General features: G+C 39.3%; 2 protein-coding genes and 1 non-coding gene across 3 annotated transcripts in view; 2 read left to right on the top strand and 1 right to left on the bottom strand.

The window, feature by feature from the left end:
- The window catches only part of LOC136263006 (leucine-rich repeat and coiled-coil domain-containing protein 1-like), a 20,527-nt gene extending 9,345 nt beyond the window's left edge, over window positions 1-11,182 (bottom strand). The window contains exons 1-17 of the mRNA XM_066057437.1: window positions 11,055-11,182; window positions 10,953-11,008; window positions 10,751-10,900; window positions 10,663-10,706; window positions 10,468-10,618; window positions 6,814-6,913; window positions 6,646-6,764; window positions 6,458-6,592; window positions 5,765-5,904; window positions 4,953-5,063; window positions 4,818-4,902; window positions 4,654-4,767; window positions 4,535-4,606; window positions 4,413-4,487; window positions 542-629; window positions 331-494; window positions 166-279 (exon numbers count right to left, since the gene is read on the bottom strand). Coding sequence (XP_065913509.1) covers window positions 166-279; window positions 331-494; window positions 542-629; window positions 4,413-4,487; window positions 4,535-4,606; window positions 4,654-4,767; window positions 4,818-4,902; window positions 4,953-5,063; window positions 5,765-5,904; window positions 6,458-6,592; window positions 6,646-6,764; window positions 6,814-6,913; window positions 10,468-10,618; window positions 10,663-10,706; window positions 10,751-10,900; window positions 10,953-11,008; window positions 11,055-11,109 — 1,773 coding nt within the window. The 5' untranslated portion in view covers window positions 11,110-11,182. The remainder of the gene's footprint in view (window positions 1-165; window positions 280-330; window positions 495-541; window positions 630-4,412; window positions 4,488-4,534; window positions 4,607-4,653; window positions 4,768-4,817; window positions 4,903-4,952; window positions 5,064-5,764; window positions 5,905-6,457; window positions 6,593-6,645; window positions 6,765-6,813; window positions 6,914-10,467; window positions 10,619-10,662; window positions 10,707-10,750; window positions 10,901-10,952; window positions 11,009-11,054) is intronic.
- Window positions 9,695-17,084, top strand: LOC136263007 (keratin-associated protein 16-1-like). Its single transcript, XM_066057438.1, has 12 exons — window positions 9,695-11,513; window positions 11,561-11,722; window positions 12,181-12,365; window positions 12,945-13,023; window positions 15,083-15,146; window positions 15,198-15,250; window positions 15,299-15,481; window positions 16,082-16,264; window positions 16,323-16,493; window positions 16,547-16,613; window positions 16,668-16,851; window positions 16,902-17,084. Exons 1-12 carry the CDS (start codon window positions 11,444-11,446, stop codon window positions 16,956-16,958), a joined length of 1,458 nt encoding a protein of 485 aa, XP_065913510.1. The 5' UTR covers window positions 9,695-11,443; the 3' UTR covers window positions 16,959-17,084.
- On the top strand, window positions 11,190-11,271 carry Trnas-uga (transfer RNA serine (anticodon UGA)). The gene has a single exon. It is a non-coding gene; the product is annotated as a tRNA-Ser (tRNA).
- Window positions 17,085-18,213: the final 1,129 nt, after the last annotated feature.

Below are 18,213 nucleotides of genomic sequence, written 5' to 3' on the forward strand. Positions count from 1 at the left end.
ATATATCATCAAAATCCCTCGCAGCCATGGTATAACTATTAAATATATATATATATATATAAGACCCATCCCCTATTGGTTCAGATAATCTCCAACATTAATTTTGAATTGGCAAAACAATCTTTCAACAATTAATTGTTCTATAAGGTCCTAAACTAGACCAACCTGTAAATCCTGATTGACCAGTTCCTGCTCTTCAAGTTGTTTACACAAATCTTGTTCCTGCTGCTGACACGCCTCCTGCACCTGCTGGATCTGGTGATCCTTGGCAGCCAGTGCCTAGCAATAGGAGTGACATGTCACAGTAACCATGGTAACATGATAACATACTTGTTTTAGTTGTAATATGGAGTCATTATGATCATCACATATTTTATGTTGTACTCTGAGTTGATCCTTTAACTGAACGTTGTCATTGTTTAGTTGTAACACCTCATGATCTAGTGCTTCTAGTTTAGCCTGCATGCGACCTCTATCTTGTGCTAGTGATGCTCCTAATTGTGTAGTATCATAGACACACCCCACTAGATCACATGATCACCTTGTTGAGCTAGTTCTTGCTGCCATAGTTTCTTCTCCTCCTTCAAACCTTCTAACATGGATAATTGTGATTTGACCCGTAAGTGTTCCTGTAATAAGCACCCGTGCTAACAAATGGTCTACTATATTACTTGTAATATAGACACGTGTGCTAAAGACCTTGTTTATTTAGAGCAAAGTAAACAATTTGACCACGTACAAGCATCTTTGATCACCATGGTGATGGATTAGGCTGCCATTTTGAGTGACTAAAGTGTACATTACATATGCTGTTAGCAGATCTTTACTATTTACAACAAGGGCAAATCAAGACTTTAGGAAAGGGAGTCAAAATGAAATGACACTACAGGGAAGGGGCACACCACAGTGTTGCAGCAAAGTACACTAAGTATGCCAACCTAGGGGGTCTGGGGGCATCCCCCCAGGAAAATTAACCCTAAATCTGAGTGATTTTTATTTGGGAGTGTATAAACAGTGGAATGGACTACTGGAACGGTGGAATACTGGAATGGATTTTTAAAAGTTCAATATCATTTTTACATCTAAATAAGTACAATTCCTCCTCTTAAGTAAGCAAATAAATAGGATTCTCCTCTTTTATCATACTTTTCCTCACCACAACACTTGTATGACTTATAGCTCAATACTTTATTACTTGTCTGAAACTAACTGTCTTAATGAAGGTTCAGTTCAGTGTGCAATGTGGCACTGCTTAGGCTCCTAGGTTAGTGGTAAACACCTCGTACAGGCTCTGCCTTCTGTGTTCACCCTCCATAGCCTAACTGGTAAAGTTGATAATGAATACTTCATTATATAGTGAATGTACTTTTACAATGCATACATGTAATCAGCTAGCTAGCTAACTTTTTGGGAACAAGGGTTAAGTCAGGAGTCTTCTTGGTATTCCCAATAAACTGCTATTGTGCATGTTCATAACTGACTTTACAGTACAGTACATTACATTGGTAAACTTTGTCTATGGTGAGGTGAATTATGTTAAATGAACTGACTTCAAGGGGAATCCTATTTATTTGCTTACATAAGAGGAGTTGTACTTATTTGGATGTAAAAACATACTGAACTTTTAAAAATTCCATTCCACCATTCCAGTAGTCCATTCCAGTAGTCCATTCCACTGTTTATACACTCCCTTTTTATTTGACTGTTGTATCAGAGGTATAACTGCTCAATTAGGGTATCTTGATACTTATGGTAAGGTCTTGATACTTATGGTAAGGTCTTGATACTTATGGTAAGGTCTTGATACTTATGGTAAGGTCTTGATACTTATGGTAAGGTCTTGATACTTATGGTAAGGTCTTGATACTTATGGTAAGGTCTTGATACTTATGGTAAGGTCTTGACACTTATGGTAAGGTCTTGATACTTATGGTAAGGTCTTGATACTTATGGTAAGGTCTTGATACTTATGGTAAGGTCTTGATACTTATGGTAAGGTCTTGATACTTATGGTAAGGTCTTGACACTTATGGTAAGGTCTTGATACTTATGGTAAGGTCTTGACTAATAAAAAGTTGCTATTGTCCAACTAAATACATGCCACCCAGGAAATTTTTCATCAGACCTTCCTGAAATGATATCAGTACTTTATTAGAACAGCTATATATAATATTTGCCTGGCACACAATGCTATATATTTGGTAACTAGTGTATCTCCATTTTGATGTTTATATACATAGTGTACAATTGTTGATAGGCCAGGGTCTCCAGCTACCCTCCTGTTGAACTATTGCATACAACCTGTACAGCAGTTCTGTACAGTACACACCTTGCGTACTGTACAACAGTTCAGTACAGTACACGCCTTGTGTACTGTACAACAGTTCTGTACAGTACACACCTTGTGTACTGTACAACAGTTCTGTACAGTACACACCTTGTGTACTGTACAACAGTTCTGTACAGTACACACCTTGTGTACACACAGGAGAAACACACAGACAAACGTACATGCACCCAATTGGCTTGCCCACACCTGCCCTATACCTATTAAATGTGCTACTGTATACTTTTCCAACAGTCTGTATGCTGTGAGCAAGCTATGAACTTATTATAAGCAAAAAGTTAAGTTAGAAGGAGTACTGTGATGCACCAAAAATGTAGACAAAATGACAAAAGAAAGTTATGCCTGTGGCCCCATACCCTACACAGTAGTAACTGCAACAACTTCAGGGAGGTGCTTTACAAGCTGAATTGTTTATCGTGTGGTTAGAAATGGAATGCAGCTGAAGTTTTCGCTACATCATGGCCTTCAACATGTTGTAGTGGACGAAGGAACGACCGTACGTGTAGGACCATGTCACCATTTCACATTTTCACTTTAACCACAATAACTGAGGTCTTCAAACAGCGATAAACAAACAAACAAACAAACAAACAAACAAACAATAACATGAATCAATACATTAGGAATGAAGCATTAAAGATCATGTCCTAAAGTAGCATGCATGATACCTTATTCCACCATCGTGCAAGCCTAATAGTTAAAGTGATGAGAACATGAAACAGCAGAATTGCATGTAAGCTAAATCAATAATTATCAAGACATGTGCAAATTATGTGGTGCTATCCTATCATCAAGAGTATATTATATACTCTTGCTATCATGCAGACACTGTAATAATGTGGTCGACAGTATTAAAGCACTTGTAGCTATACTGCAAGCAGTGAAATGGACTTAATACACAGGTACACACTTCATCACATCACAAAGAATTGGAGTTACAAAGAGAAGGCACTCGAACATGCACCAAATTGGCCTGCCCATGCCTGCCCTATGCCTATCAAAAGTGTTACTGTATACTTTTCCAACAGTCCATATGTGGTGTAACAATACCAGGATGCTATGAACTTATATGAGAAGAGTTAGAAAAGTATGCACCAAAAAGGTATATAAAACGAAAAAAAAGTTTTTTCACTGGCAGGATTCGAACCCATACACTACACAACAGTAACCGCAACAACTTCAGGGAGGTGCTTTACCAGCTGAGTTGTTTATCGTGTGGTTAGCAATGCTGAAGTTTTCTCTACATCATGACCTTCAACGTGCTGTAGTGGACGAAGGAACGCACGTAGAAGCTTGCAATAAACTTTTCGACGTAGCCAGGTGGTGAGCGTTTCATTTCGCGTGTGAATCATGTCGATACATGCACAGATTGTCGAGTAATCGTCGTCAATAGCTGACATATGAAAAGGTGTGTCACGAAAAGGTGGCACTGAGAAGAAAAAAAAAAGGTGTCATGGGCAGGAATCGAACCTTGGACATTTGGGTTAACAGTTCTATGCGCTAATGCTTTGGCTGTTTGTTCGTCGTTTTGACAGGAATTTAGCTCAAGTTTTCCTCTACACCAACGCCTTCAAAGCTTTATAGGGAGTGAATGGAAACAGGCAGCGATTTGTAACAACAAACTTGGAGTTGCCAGATGGTGAGCACTTAATTTCGTTAAAGTCCCGTGTCGATACGTGCTTTGGTTGTTGAGTTACGGGCGTTGGAGACAGACAGACAGACAGCATTATATATATAGAAGATTGTGACTGTAATTAGCATGTAGGCTGGAGTATGGCATTATATGATAGAGACTGGTGGCAGCTAAAAGTCACAAATAGAAAGATAAAACACCTCTGGATGAGATTTTCATGACACATGTACAGCACATATTTTTGGAGGAGGAAGGCTTACAAGCCAATGACAATGTTGTCATGTTTGACAAAATGGCAAATATCAGTGAACAACTCCTTCACAACTGGTTTATAATTGGTACAGAAATAACAAAATGAAACAAACTCTATCAAACAGTACTAATATGGATTGAGTAGATGAAGTGTTACAGCTTACCCCCTGTAGAGCTTACCTCTTGTAGGGTGTTCACTTCAGCTTGTAGTCTACACTTAATGGCTACCTCACTTTCTAGTGTGACAATCCTCTCCTGGGGGAGGGGGGGGGGTAATGGTGACACAACATTAACCACACTACCTTATACTCTGCTACACACTCCTGTTTACACTTGTTCAGTTCAACTATCCTACCTCGTTGTTCCTTCACCATCTGATGAGGTCACATGAGATCACGTGACTGATCACATGATCCCTCACCGCAGTCAAATCAGCTACCATACAAGTACTCTTCTGTTCTCGTTGTGTTGCCATGACAGCAGTGTCGTGACTAGCCTGGAGCTCTTCTTGTAGTGACTTGTACAACTTATCCAGCTAATAAGAGGGTGTGGCTGATTAAAAGGGTGTGACTTAGTAAACCACACCTCCTGATATCGACTATTCTCATTGGCTAGAGTAGAACGAAACTCTGTCTCCATGGCAGCAATCATCTGGTGTTGTTCTGACAACCTGTGGGTGGAGATCATGTGATCCATCTAGGGATCATGTGACCTACTCACTTTATTTTGTACTCCTCCACAACACTGTCCATTTGGTGTCGTTGCTTAGCAACCTCATCATCTATCACCTGTCGCACCTCCTTTCCTCCAACATGTTCCTCCAATTGTTTACTATAAGGAAGGGGTGTGTCATTACGGGTATTCCCCTAGGGGACTCTCATACAGGGAAGAGTAGGTCAGGTTGATCTGACATTAAATGACATTGTATCAAATTAGGGTCTGCTAAGTTAAGAATCATAAAAGCAACAACATTTGATAAAGGGGTTGTTTTCATAAATAAACCTTCTCTCGATAAGTGTTATTATATCTTGATAATCAGATATATCTATAGACAACTCTAATTTGGATCTGACTCCCTTTGAGATTGTTATTGATGACTACAATACACAGTATCAATGCTAAGACTTGATTTTGTACCAAACACAATGAATCTATGGACTACAACTAATTATGAAATATGAATGAGTTATTATATTCCAAGATGGGTTTAATCAAGAGTTTATAGTCACCCCCTATTGGTACTTTGTAACCATGTACTATTAACTGGAGGAGACAGTTAAAGAGTATGTGTAAAACACAGGACCCTGCTAGCTCTGTTCTCTTAGGTGCACTTTTTTGAGAAGCACTGACTGCTTTATTAGAGTACATTTAGTCTTGAGACTGGTCTTCAAAGTAATTGGACAGCAAACATCAACGGATAACCAATATAATCCTGTAGGATATGTGGATACACATGTCATTATCACCTCACAAGTTACAGCATTACTGCACACACCCACTAATACTCCAATTAACACACACCATATACTCACCGATGCTCCAGCTCTCTGTTAGTTAGGAGTTCTTGAACTTGTGTTAATTGTTGCCTGAGCTGTTTAACAGTCCTGCGTAGTAGCCCCACCTCCTTTTGTGCTGCACAGACTTGAGACTCATTGTCCTTAGCTCTGTATAACTAGATCATATAATCTCTATCAGTACATGTAACTAGATCATGTGATCTCTATTATAACAAAGGGTTGAGATGGTCAATTTGTAAATAGAGCTTTGCTTAACTACTCTAATAGAACAGTCAGGTTTGTAAACAAGGTTATGGATACATAATGTACTATCTAAAGTTCAATTATCCAATCAATTTACTCATTTGATCAACAATATTAGACTAATGAGGATAGCTGAGGGTTTACTGTAGTAAAAACAGTAAATGGTAAACTTTTTCCCAACCATACTACCAGACATTTTTAAAAAAAGAATTTTTGACTGAGTGTCTGTTCAGGCCTGAGCACCTCCTCATCAGTACACAGTGGTGCTGATTGCAGTGGTAGTGAGAGTGTTTATGTAAATTTAAAATTTGGACTCTTAACTGGCAACAGAGAGACTAACACACAATTCCAGCAGTTATCTAACACCCTACACCTTGGAATGAAGTACCCAGTTGTTTATGAGATGGTACAAGTCCCACAATTGTTGGGTCAGCCACACCCACACTGACTATACACAACACATACCAGTTTAGTCCTCTCCACTTCCCATTGGTCTAAATGTTGTTTATTAGTTTGTCTTGTTTCCTCCAACACCTTCAACTGGTTGTCATGGATACTACGCAGCTCACTAAATTGGTTCTTCATGGTTGTCATGGCAGCCTGTGACATCACAAGTAACTCATACATAATAACCAATCAGATACACACAACACCTTTAACTGTGTGGCTTCCTCAGAGTGACCTTGTACTGCTTCTTCTCGTCTTGCCAGTTCTTGTTCTAACCTCATCACTCTAGAGAGTGCTAACTCGTGTTTACGTCTCTGCTCTTCCTCTATGGTTACCGTGACTACAATTATGTTGACAATGGGACAGTGGATCACCTGATGCCTGTAATAACCTAATATGGTCAATAAGTTTCCTGGCGGCTTGTTCAGCCTTCCATCGTCTCTCTCTTTCATTATCTAATTCTTTAGTGAGTAGCTAGGAATGATATGGTATAGATCCTTTAACAATGTATGAAGTGATTACTGCCCAGTAATTACAATTATGAGATTAATTGTATTCTGAGCTGTGTGCCCTTTTAACAGTTACCAATCATTCATATATAGAGGTTATCTGTTAAGTGTTTGTCATTTCCATGTTTCTGAGGCAGCAAAAATCAATGGAACTCTTGTGAGAAAATGAAACTTTCTTGTAATTAATTGAAATCACTACACTGAGTGAGTTACTCATAATAATAGCCCATAGAAGGGACTGCTGCTGGAGTTCAGTGGCCCTGTTTCTTCCAGCTGCGAAGCAATATTACTAAGCAATAATAAATACACTACAGCATTCTTATTTTTACCAGCATTTTTCAGCTTGTAACTTGCCTCATGCATTCACAAAAATAACCTGTAATTATACAAAAAAAATATCTAGTGTGATGTCAAACGGACACCCTCTGTAATATTATACAGTAGTTTAGAAACATCCTTTACTAACACTACTGATGATACAGGATGGTGCTAGGGTGACATCAAAGGCTTTTGACTCTTGGCAGTAGGCTATTAGGTAGTGGTAGGCTATTAGGTAGAGGTAGGCTATTAGGTAGTGGTAGGCTATTAGGTAGAGGTAGGCTATTAGGTAGCGGTAGGCTATTAGGTAGAGGTAGGCTATTAGGCAGTGGTAGGCTATTAGGTAGTGGTAGGCTATTAGGTAGAGGTAGGCTATTAGGTAGTGGTAGGCTATTAGGTAGAGGTAGGCTATTAGGTAGTGGTAGGCTATTAGGTAGAGGTAGGCTATTAGGCAGTGGTAGGCTATTAGGTAGCGGTAGGCTATTAGGTAGAGGTAGGCTATTAGGTAGAGGTAGGCTATTAGGTAGCGGTAGGCTATTAGGTAGAGGTAGGCTATTAGGTAGGGGTAGGCTATTAGGTAGAGGTAGGCTATTAGGTAGCGGTAGGCTATTAGGTAGAGGTAGGCTATTAGGTAGGGGTAGGCTATTAGGTAGTGGTAGGCTATTAGGTAGAGGTAGGCTATTAGGTAGGGGTAGGCTATTAGGTAGAGGTAGGCTATTAGGTAGCGGTAGGCTATTAGGTAGAGGTAGGCTATTAGGTAGAGGTAGGCTATTAGGTAGTGGTAGGCTATTAGGTAGCGGTAGGCTATTAGGTAGGGGTAGGCTATTAGGTAGAGGTAGGCTATTAGGTAGCGGTAGGCTATTAGGTAGAGGTAGGCTATTAGGTAGTGGTAGGCTATTAGGTAGTGGTAGGCTATTAGGTAGAGGTAGGCTATTAGGTAGAGGTAGGCTATTAGGTAGCGGTAGGCTATTAGGTAGAGGTAGGCTATTAGGTAGAGGTAGGCTATTAGGTAGTGGTAGGCTATTAGGTAGCGGTAGGCTATTAGGTAGGGGTAGGCTATTAGGTAGAGGTAGGCTATTAGGTAGCGGTAGGCTATTAGGTAGAGGTAGGCTATTAGGTAGCGGTATTGTGATAGGGTTTGTGTAGCAACTGATCAATTGCATTGCATGGCTCTGATTTGAACAAAGCTCTATGGCTGGTTTTTGTACTGGACAGAGCATCCCAGGGTGTGCCTGAGGAGTGACAATTGGCTATGATAAATTGTCAAGTGGCAATGTTTTGACATAATTAATAATAGTGTCTAGTAAGTACAGAGCCTCTACAAATGATTCTGTGCGAGTCAAAAAGGGATTCTGTCAGTCTACACTGTATATGTGAAGATTGTCATCACATCTCCTTGTTCTGCCATTGTGTACACGTCAACACATCTGGTGACATCACTTGTAGGGGTTCTGTACTGTGTTGGACACTTCCTCTATTATTAACTCTTACAGATAATATTATCCTGTCAGAACTATAGTATGAAGTAGTGTTGAGCGGTTTTGATATTTCATAGACGGTACAGTACTGCGAACTTGATATTGCGGTATGACTAAATTATTGGCATACCTTACTTTGATGCTATTTTAGACCTACAGCACTAGATTTAGACACAGAAAAAATTCAGAATTGTGTCGAAAGCCAATTGTATATTTACTGCAGTACATATCCCTGTAAGTAGACTTCTTCACACAAGGTACTTTACACACAGGGAATGTTATTTTAGCTACTAAAAGACTTGTGTTTTTAGAATTCACGGTATTTGCGGTAGTTAAAAAAACTGGACCATATCAAAAACAGATACTGCGGTTTGACTAAAACATTGTCATATTGCTCAGCACTAGTAGTAGTATGAAGAACATGTCAGTGCATGCTCTGGTGTACTGTTATTTTACAGGTCAGACATGTACAGGCTGAGCTACAGATCAAATAACAAGAAATCTGGGTCAGCTGGCATAACAGAAGTCAACAGTACATGTCATCATTTCATTATGAATGACATTGTCATATCTGGCTTTGTTTCAATGACACAATAATAACACTGATTGTGAAGTAAAGATGACTCTTTATATGACTAGTCTGTGTCTCAACAGGACAGTTCTCATAAAAACTTGGTCTTTTTGGTGTCACAGCTGGGCGGTCCCTTAGGCTTTCCTCAGTTACTGTGGCTATGCTAGCTATACCAGAATTAATTGAGGCCTCGATCAAGACTAGCATTAAAAGGGAGACAAACAAAGAATTCAGACATATTTAAGCTACTTACTGTGACACTGTCAACCATACAAACAAACAAATAAGTTCAGTAAATACTTGCAGCGTGCTTACCGCGACACTGTTGGGTCGTATGAATGAGTAAACGCTGGTAGGATTGTACCAGACACTGTTAACTGTACAAACAAATATGGAAAATTCATGCTAATGTGGGACTAGCTCAGGTTCGCCCCGATAACCACAAACCGTCTATGTCATTGCCTACAACTCTTGATGGGGGGGCATATAAAACATAACTCACTGGTATCACATCAACCCATCACAAGAATTGGGAGCTGTTCAACCTTCAAGCAAGAGGACAATTTGTAATGGACACAAACTCCACAGGCAAACACCAGCAATGTTCAACATCAAGAAACCATCGCGTGTATACTGCTCTTCATCTTGTGTCACTAAATCACTTGTATTCAATCATATTGTAACAAATAAGTTTGCTAAACCATCGTCATGTAGAAAAACTTTTAGCCATCTTGAAAGATTGTACTGTATCATAATTCCTGGCACTGATTTGAGCCCATGCAGGTAGCATAAGCAGACCCAACAAGTTGTGGGTGTGGTTTGATAGTACAGCAACCTGATGGTGTAGTATAACCCAAAAGGTAAACTGATCACACATGCAACTACCTACAGAATATAATACAAAAGCTGTGACCATGTCCCACCTATCCCAGGTCAGACAAAAGGTGGAATTTGCAAAAGCTATATATCCATCTCTATAGTGACAACGTCCAAGTTACTGCTATTCACCACAAGCATGCTTGTTGCAAATGCTCCTTCCTTGAACTGTGACTACCTGCCTGGGGTAGGTGGATCATGACACACTAACACATGTTACAGGTGTGCACACTAAGGGAGATCACTGAGGGGTAACAAAACTATACATTATTATACCTGAGTAGAATTGTCACTGGCGTCCACTTTCTTGTTCCGCATTAGAGTCATTCTCTTCCTACGATCTTCCCGATGTGATGACACATATCGCTCTCTGTCTTGTCTCCTTGCATCACTAGAGGTGCTCGGGTCACATGAGCTCCTTCTCTTCCTATTAGTAATAGTTTACACTTGCTGGTTACTATAGTAACACACTTTTGAGCACTATTTGCAGTAGCAGTCTTCCTCGGAGTTAAACCCTAATAAGGGAAGGTTTACCATGCTAACAAGAAAGCAGATATACCTGTTCACTTCTCTTCAGTAAACTAGCCAGTTGCTGTTCCAGTACTACCAGCCTAGTTTGAACTGCGTTAGGAGGGCTGGCACTGCCCCGCTCATGATAACTACTCAACACTTGGTCAATATGGGGAGTGTGTAAGGTTGCTTGTTGCTCCTACAGTATTGGAACACTACACTACACTACACATGATCAGTGTTATCGGTACCTCTAGACGCGCTGGGCTGCTTGACGTCTCCAGAAAGTCCAAGTACTCGGCTAGACCTAACGGATGGGTAAATAGGAGTACTGTTGTGATTAACTAACCAACCAGGTCCGCTAAGTTTATCAATAACTTCGTCTACTTCTGATGAGTCTTCGTCCATTTGTATTTTCGCGCCACCCAGTGAAAATAAACGTACTGCAAGAAATAAATTATACAAAAATCACCTTAGTTAGTCGTGTTGCTGTGATGGCCGAGTGGTTAAGGCGTTGGACTTGAAATCCAATGGGGTCTCCCCGCGCAGGTTCGAACCCTGCTCGCAGCGAATTTTTTTTCGTTTTTCGTACCTTTTGTGAACTACTTTTTTTTGCCGTTTTCCAAACACTTTTTATGCTACGTATGTATTACATTTTTAGAAGCCTTACACAGTTAGTTAAAGGCTAGTAGTCACTAGTGGCTAGTCATTTGACTTGGACAGTTTTACTGAAGTTGAAGTTATGCAGCAACAACTGCTTCTCTTACTGGTCCTGGTAGCAGTCACTTCAGCTACTTACTACACAAGGAGAAGTGAGTATCATCACATACACTGATAGTTAGCTATGTAGCAACTACAGATCCTTGCCTGCTGGATAGTGATGTTGGACCATGTGATGGACTGTTTAAACGCTACTTCTTCAACAAGAGAACAGGCCAGTGTGAGCAGTTCAATTATGGCGGGTGTGGAGGAAATGCTAACAACTTTCTGTCCAAGAGAAGTTGCCAGAGAAGATGTGGTGGTGAGTGACAAGATATAATTTGGTAACTAGGAAGGCAATTAATTATGTACTGACCATTGGACAGATTTTTAAGAGATGGAAGTAAGGGACTGGCAGGGAAAGGAAATTAAAAAACAAAGCCTGAGAGCCAGAGGTAACACCAATTTAATACCTTTCAGAGCTGGGATGTGTGGCAAGCTAAATTTGCACTTTGAGGCTAGTCATGGCTTACAATATTACTTATAGATAAGCAATCTGTAGTTATGGAGAGATACGAGAGTTGTTAACTTAATTTTTTCATTGCTAGGAATGATTTTAGTAGACCTTGTTTATGCCATAACATGATGACACGGTCCCAATTCAGAAGAGACATACTATATTATAGAAAGATCATAATATTACTGTAGTCAGTCAGTGTATATAGTGGTTGTTTGATCCTCATCGTTATGTCATGTGTCACATCTCTGTGTGTGTTATAGGTCGTTCATGTCCAATACAAGGTCAAGTGTTCCAGAGATGTAAGACTTGTCCAGCTACCTGTACTAATCCTGGTCTGGTGTGTACTCTACAATGTCAACCAGGGTGTGGTTGTCCTCCTGGAAAACTCATCGATGTCACTAACAATAGATGTGTACAACCCTCACAGTGTCCTGTTGATTGCTCTGTAAGTCAACACAATGACAAGACACAGACAAAAACAGGACCATTGTGGACCAACAGATACCATGACAACCGTGCATAATTACATTACATCATCAAGGTAGCAGGGTCCATATCACTTTATATGACTTCATACCATCATTCATTTATGACTAGCAAGTGTATATTCACACTGACAGTGAAAAGTTCTGCATGGTCTATAGCAAGCTAGCTGATTATTACATGTACTCAATACACTATATTGTAGGGCTGCTGCTGCTTATAATGGCTGGCTACTAGTAATGTTTACCAATACAATGTAACTTGATGATGTATTCATGAAGTATTGCCACTTACAATGACAAATTGCTCCATACAGAGCTATTTGTCAGAATATGCATAATGACAGTCATACTCAGCCAGCCAGCCACAACTAGACATAATATATACTATTATTCTAGGATGGTGGTGGGTACAGCATAATTACGTCACACTTGGTGTGGCAACCTCACCACCCAACATGTTGTCCAGTAGTATAGTGGATGTGTGTATTGTTGTAATGAGTCATTCAGGTTGGTGTTGTCATACTCTACCTTGTGTATAGGCTGTACTGTGTGCTATACCAAAATGTACTACTGGAGTAGATACTGCAGTACCCCCTAGAGAATGCTGTCCCCAGTGTGGTGAGTATGTAACTAGAGTTTATGATATTTAATTGTCTGCTAAAACAAGTTGGCTGTAAAAGACTAAAACAGTACATGCCATCTATCAGTGATAATAGCTTTTTTATAGATAATAAATAAATATAATAAGTAATTAGCTATGGAGGACATCTACCAGTCCATAGGGCCAGAAATATGGCCCATCTCCAGGGAAGCATCTTTGGAGTGATAGGAAATTGATCGCATTCCCAGGATGCACAGTGAGAATTATTAGTATTTTGTATAGTTGAGAATGAATAGTAAAACTTTGCTTTAATCATAGCAGTATTTCTGCACTCCCAATTAATAACTCTACTTGGCTATAGTCATTTACAAAAAGACAGTCAAGAAGTTACTAACCAATTAGAGTCAAAGCAGCAGTAAAGCTGAATGTAGCACATGAGTTGATAACAAAGCTCCCATCATCAATCTTTGCTAGCTGTATCGGGTTTGATTCCTTAACATCAGCCATTAATAAACAGTATATATCAGTTCTGCTTATCTCCACCTTTTCAAACACACATTCTGTAACAACTTTAAGCAGGCTGTGTAGGACCAGGTGTCCTACAGACCTTTAGCACTTGTGCTGTAAAGTATTAATATTTTTTTTTTAAATCTTCTGTCTGTATTATGAAATTGAATCATGTTATGTAAACACCATTAGTCATTAACACAATTAGTCGTTACGTAAACACCAACTGTCGTTATGTAAACACAATTAGTCATTACTGTTGCATGGTGCAAGTGTGCAATCTTTCATCTCAACAGAATTTCTTGTAATATATGGAGTTGGCAACTGTGTTTAAAGGTGGTTCTTTTTTTTGAAACTCATAAGCAGTAAAATAGTGTTATTTGACTGTTTTATTAGAGTATATATGACTGCTCTATTAGAGTATCTTAATCTCTTAAAATATAGAGGAGCTCAGTATCAACATTACATTTCAGTTTTAATTCCACTTCAGTCGTATAGCTTTATGGCTTGTTCCCTTGTGGTATCTGAGTAGTAGCAATACTGACACATATTTGAGTATTCTGATTCCCTCAATTTGATGACTGGTTACTATTCTGTGGTGAGCCTATAGCTACATATAGCTAAAAGAAGACACATACCTTATATAGTATGTAGAAGTCATATACCTTATAAGGTTAGTGTGAGAAGCACACTAACATGCAAAACATGGCCAATTTAGGGAGTTGGGGGCATTCCCCTAGGGTAAGTTTTAACTTTTTGAAGTTGTTGATAATCAGCAGTTTATCAAATATTATACGTCACTGCTAATCGTATTAAGATTGCTGCCAGCTTCAGTATCTTGGTCTTGCTTAATCAGTTTTCTGGAAACCTGAAAAGCCCATGCAACTGAAACCACCACACCTGTTTTGGCCAGTCTCTACCAGAATAGCTAGTGGAGTGATATAAATTACACCAAAAATGTCTGAATTGTGTAAAGTTGTTCCCCCCCCCCCCACCCCCGCATTCAGTGCTGGCACTTAATTTATTCAACTCTTCAGTTATGTACCCTCCTTTATACACAAACTCTTTTATACACAAACTGGAATTTGTGTTAGCTAGGTAAGAAGAGCTACAAGACCTTACTCCATTACCAGTAGGGGCTAATTGTACACAAAGTATGTAGCTATGAAGTTTCTTGTTATAATTTTACAATTCATTAAAGTGATATTGGTTCATAGCAGACCATGCATATCTATAATATGACTTAGAACTGAAACAGATTATAATTATATATCCGGTGGATATCCTAACAAAAGTCTTTCCAGGAATCCTACAGACTGACATCATCCGGCATTAAACTATTATTTTGCTTACAATTTAAATCAATAAACATAATGACATTTATAGCTAATAAACATAATGACATTTATAGCTAATAAACATAATGACATTTATAGCTAATAAACATAATGACATTTATAGCGGTAACATGGAAAACTTTCTATCAAAGAAAATCTGTTTCAGCACTAGTCCACTTAAATCTTTGATAATTTTATACTGCTAGCCTTATGTTGTATACTGGTCTATTAGTGTGTAGAGTTGGCAACAGGACGTTGCTCCCAGGAGACACATATCCACTAGATTGTAACACATGGTAATGATGACATCACATCTTGTAATATGTCCTCATGTGTGTCTACACTAGTACATGTACCAAAAATGGTTTAGTGGCTTGTACTGAGAAAGCTTGTCTACCAGGTAATGTCCTTGATGGTGTTACATGATACAACATATCACTTGTTACAGCTGATCCTTGTGAGTCAGTGACCTGTCCTACAGGATCACAATGTGAAGTGTTTGAACCAACTGGTGAAACATTTTGTAATCCATCTTGTGATCTTGATAATGGAGGATGTCCAACTGGTCAGACCTGTTCACTACAACAGGTTCAGTGTGTTAGAGCTCCATGTCCACCTGTGGTCCAGTGTAGTAAGTTTACTCAACAATACTTAGTGAGATTACTGAGCATTATGCTTTTGAGCTGTGTCCAAAAATCACCGACCATGCTCAAGAAATTCCCAAAATTACATACAGTAGAGTAATGATCCAGCTTCATTCTTTCTTTTAGCTGGTTGTTATAATGAGCAGCAGCTACTTCACATAGGCGGCTCCAGGATTTTGGTGACTGCATGGTTTCTGATCAGGAGTATAGCCAGATTTTTGGTAAAGACCACATAAAAGATAAAAAGGTAACTGCCTACTATGAATGACTGCCCTCTACACAGCTTGTTACATTGCTTCTGTGACTGCTCAATTTATTAGAGTGATTGACTGCTCTATTAGAGTATCTCGATCTGAACATATTGTGCCTTTGCAAATGAATGCAAAATATATTTTAACTGCTTGAATACACTTGACCGGTTTCTGGAAACCTCAGAAACTCTCCTGGAGCCACCCCTGATTACAGTTATCCATCACTGTTAGAGTATCTTTGTGAATCTGCAAATACCAGTTATAACTGATTGTTCAAAATGTCAGCACTACATTCCATGTGTACCAGTTATGTCCCATCCTCATTATTTGTTACAGCTGATCCTTGTGCATCAGTGAGATGTCCTACAGGATCAAAATGTGAGGTATACAAGCCAACTGGTGAAGTATTTTGTAATCCATCTTGTGATCTTGATAATGGAGGATGTCCAACTGGTCAGACCTGTTCACTACAAGTAGTTCAGTGTGTTAGAGCACCATGTCCACCTGTGGTCCAGTGTAGTAAGTTACATCATCTGGTTCTTTGTGTGTCACCATTATCCTCCACCCCCCTCCCCAGAATGCCCTTTAGAGGGTCAGGTGTTCACAACATGCGGTACAGCATGTCCCCCAACATGTAATGATCCAGGACCAGTGATATGTACACTACAATGTGTGGTTGGTTGTCAGTGTCCATCTGGTACTGTACTAGATGAAAAGAATAGGAAATGTGTCAAGCCAGATCAATGTGGTTAGTGTTATCCCATCATTGAACTGTATGCCATCACATCACTATGTCATTAGAGTGTCCTCCCACCTGTTCCCCCCACTTCTGTAACAATCCAAGGAACAGATACAGACCATGTAGTCGGTGAGTATGTCCTTGTACTCTACTAATTATAAATACAGTATTTTACATTTATAGTCCACCACCCCTCACCGTACCACCATGTCCTGACATGTGTCGTACGACATATTGTAACGCCTGTTACTACTCTGACACTGCTCTCCCCACCCCCTCACGATGTAACAACCTGTGTCACTTCCCTCCCAGTTTAAAATGTCTGAGGAGTTGGGCATCATGTGTTGGGCATTATGGCAACCACTACGTGAGTCACATAGTGGTCTAGTAATATGGTGACCATGTTGTCTTGTGTAGTGGAGGAAATCTTCTGCCTTCCGTTGCTATGAGTATACCTGTCCCCTCAGGGGATGATAGTGACTTGTACAGCATCTAGTGACATCATTATAATGAGCAGTCACTACACTATTCCATCCTGTGGTCATATCATTGTCTATTATTTCAGTTTTGCCAACAATGAAGTAATGGGGGTTTGCTCGATATGTTGCTCAGTATCGGAATGTCTCTCAGCATTCCTAGTACCTCTCACACCCTGTCATGTGACCACACTTAAGATTAAAGCCATGTTAGTATATAATATGTTGCCATATTTGGTGCATATAACAGTTCCTCCAAACGTTGTTGGAATGTGTGTTAGTTACTAGCATGTCGTCCAGTACCACCAAGAGAGTTATGAACTCTTGGTACCACAATACACCATAGCTAACAGGTACACACCCCCATCATGTGGTCTCTACAGGTGTTGTGTAAGGACATGTACTTGTTTGGAGTTTGTCAGCATCTTCTGACTTGATCCTGTTACTATTATAATACAGTATGTCTACAACAGTAGCTACACCACTGAACAGCTTGTTACTATTATAATACAGTATGTCTACAACAGTAGCTACACCACTGAACAGCTTGTTACTATATTATAATACAGTATGTCTACAATAGTAGCTACACCACTGAACAGCTTGTTACTATTATAATACAGTATGTCTACAACAGTAGCTACACCACTGAACAGCTTGTTACTATATTATAATACAGTATGTCTACAACAGTAGCTACACCACTGAACAGCTTGTTACTATTATAATACAGTATGTCTACAACAGTAGCTACACCACTGAACAGCTTGTTACTATATTATAATACAGTATGTCTACAACAGTAGCTACACCACTGAACAGCTTGTTACTATTATAATACAGTATGTCTACAACAGTAGCTACACCACTGAACAGCTTGTTACTATATTATAATACAGTATGTCTACAACAGTAGTTACACCACTGAACAGCTTGTTACTATATTATAATACAGTATGTCTACAACAGTAGCTACACCACTGAACAGCTTGTTACTATTATAATACAGTATGTCTACAACAGTAGCTACACCACTGAACAGCTTGTTACTATATTATAATACAGTATGTCTACAACAGTAGCTACACCACTGAACAGCTTGTTACTATATTATAATACAGTATGTCTACAACAGTAGCTACACCACTGAACAGCTTGTTACTATATTATAATACAGTATGTCTACAACAGTAGCTACACCACTGAACAGCTTGTTACTATATTATAATACAGTATGTCTACAACAGTAGCTA

This window comes from Dysidea avara, chromosome 8, assembly GCF_963678975.1.
Source record: "Dysidea avara chromosome 8, odDysAvar1.4, whole genome shotgun sequence".
NCBI lineage: Eukaryota > Metazoa > Porifera > Demospongiae > Dictyoceratida > Dysideidae > Dysidea > Dysidea avara.

Coding starts and splice junctions, on each gene's coding strand:
- LOC136263007 (XM_066057438.1), top strand. CDS start 11,444: ATGCAGCAACAACTGCTTCTCTTACTGGTCCTGGTAGCAGTCACTTCA. Junction 12,366..12,944: donor AGTGTCCTGTTGATTGCTCT/GTAAGTCAACAC, acceptor CCTTGTGTATAG/GCTGTACTGTGTGCTATACC. Junction 16,852..16,901: donor GGCATTATGGCAACCACTAC/GTGAGTCACATA, acceptor TGTCTTGTGTAG/TGGAGGAAATCTTCTGCCTT.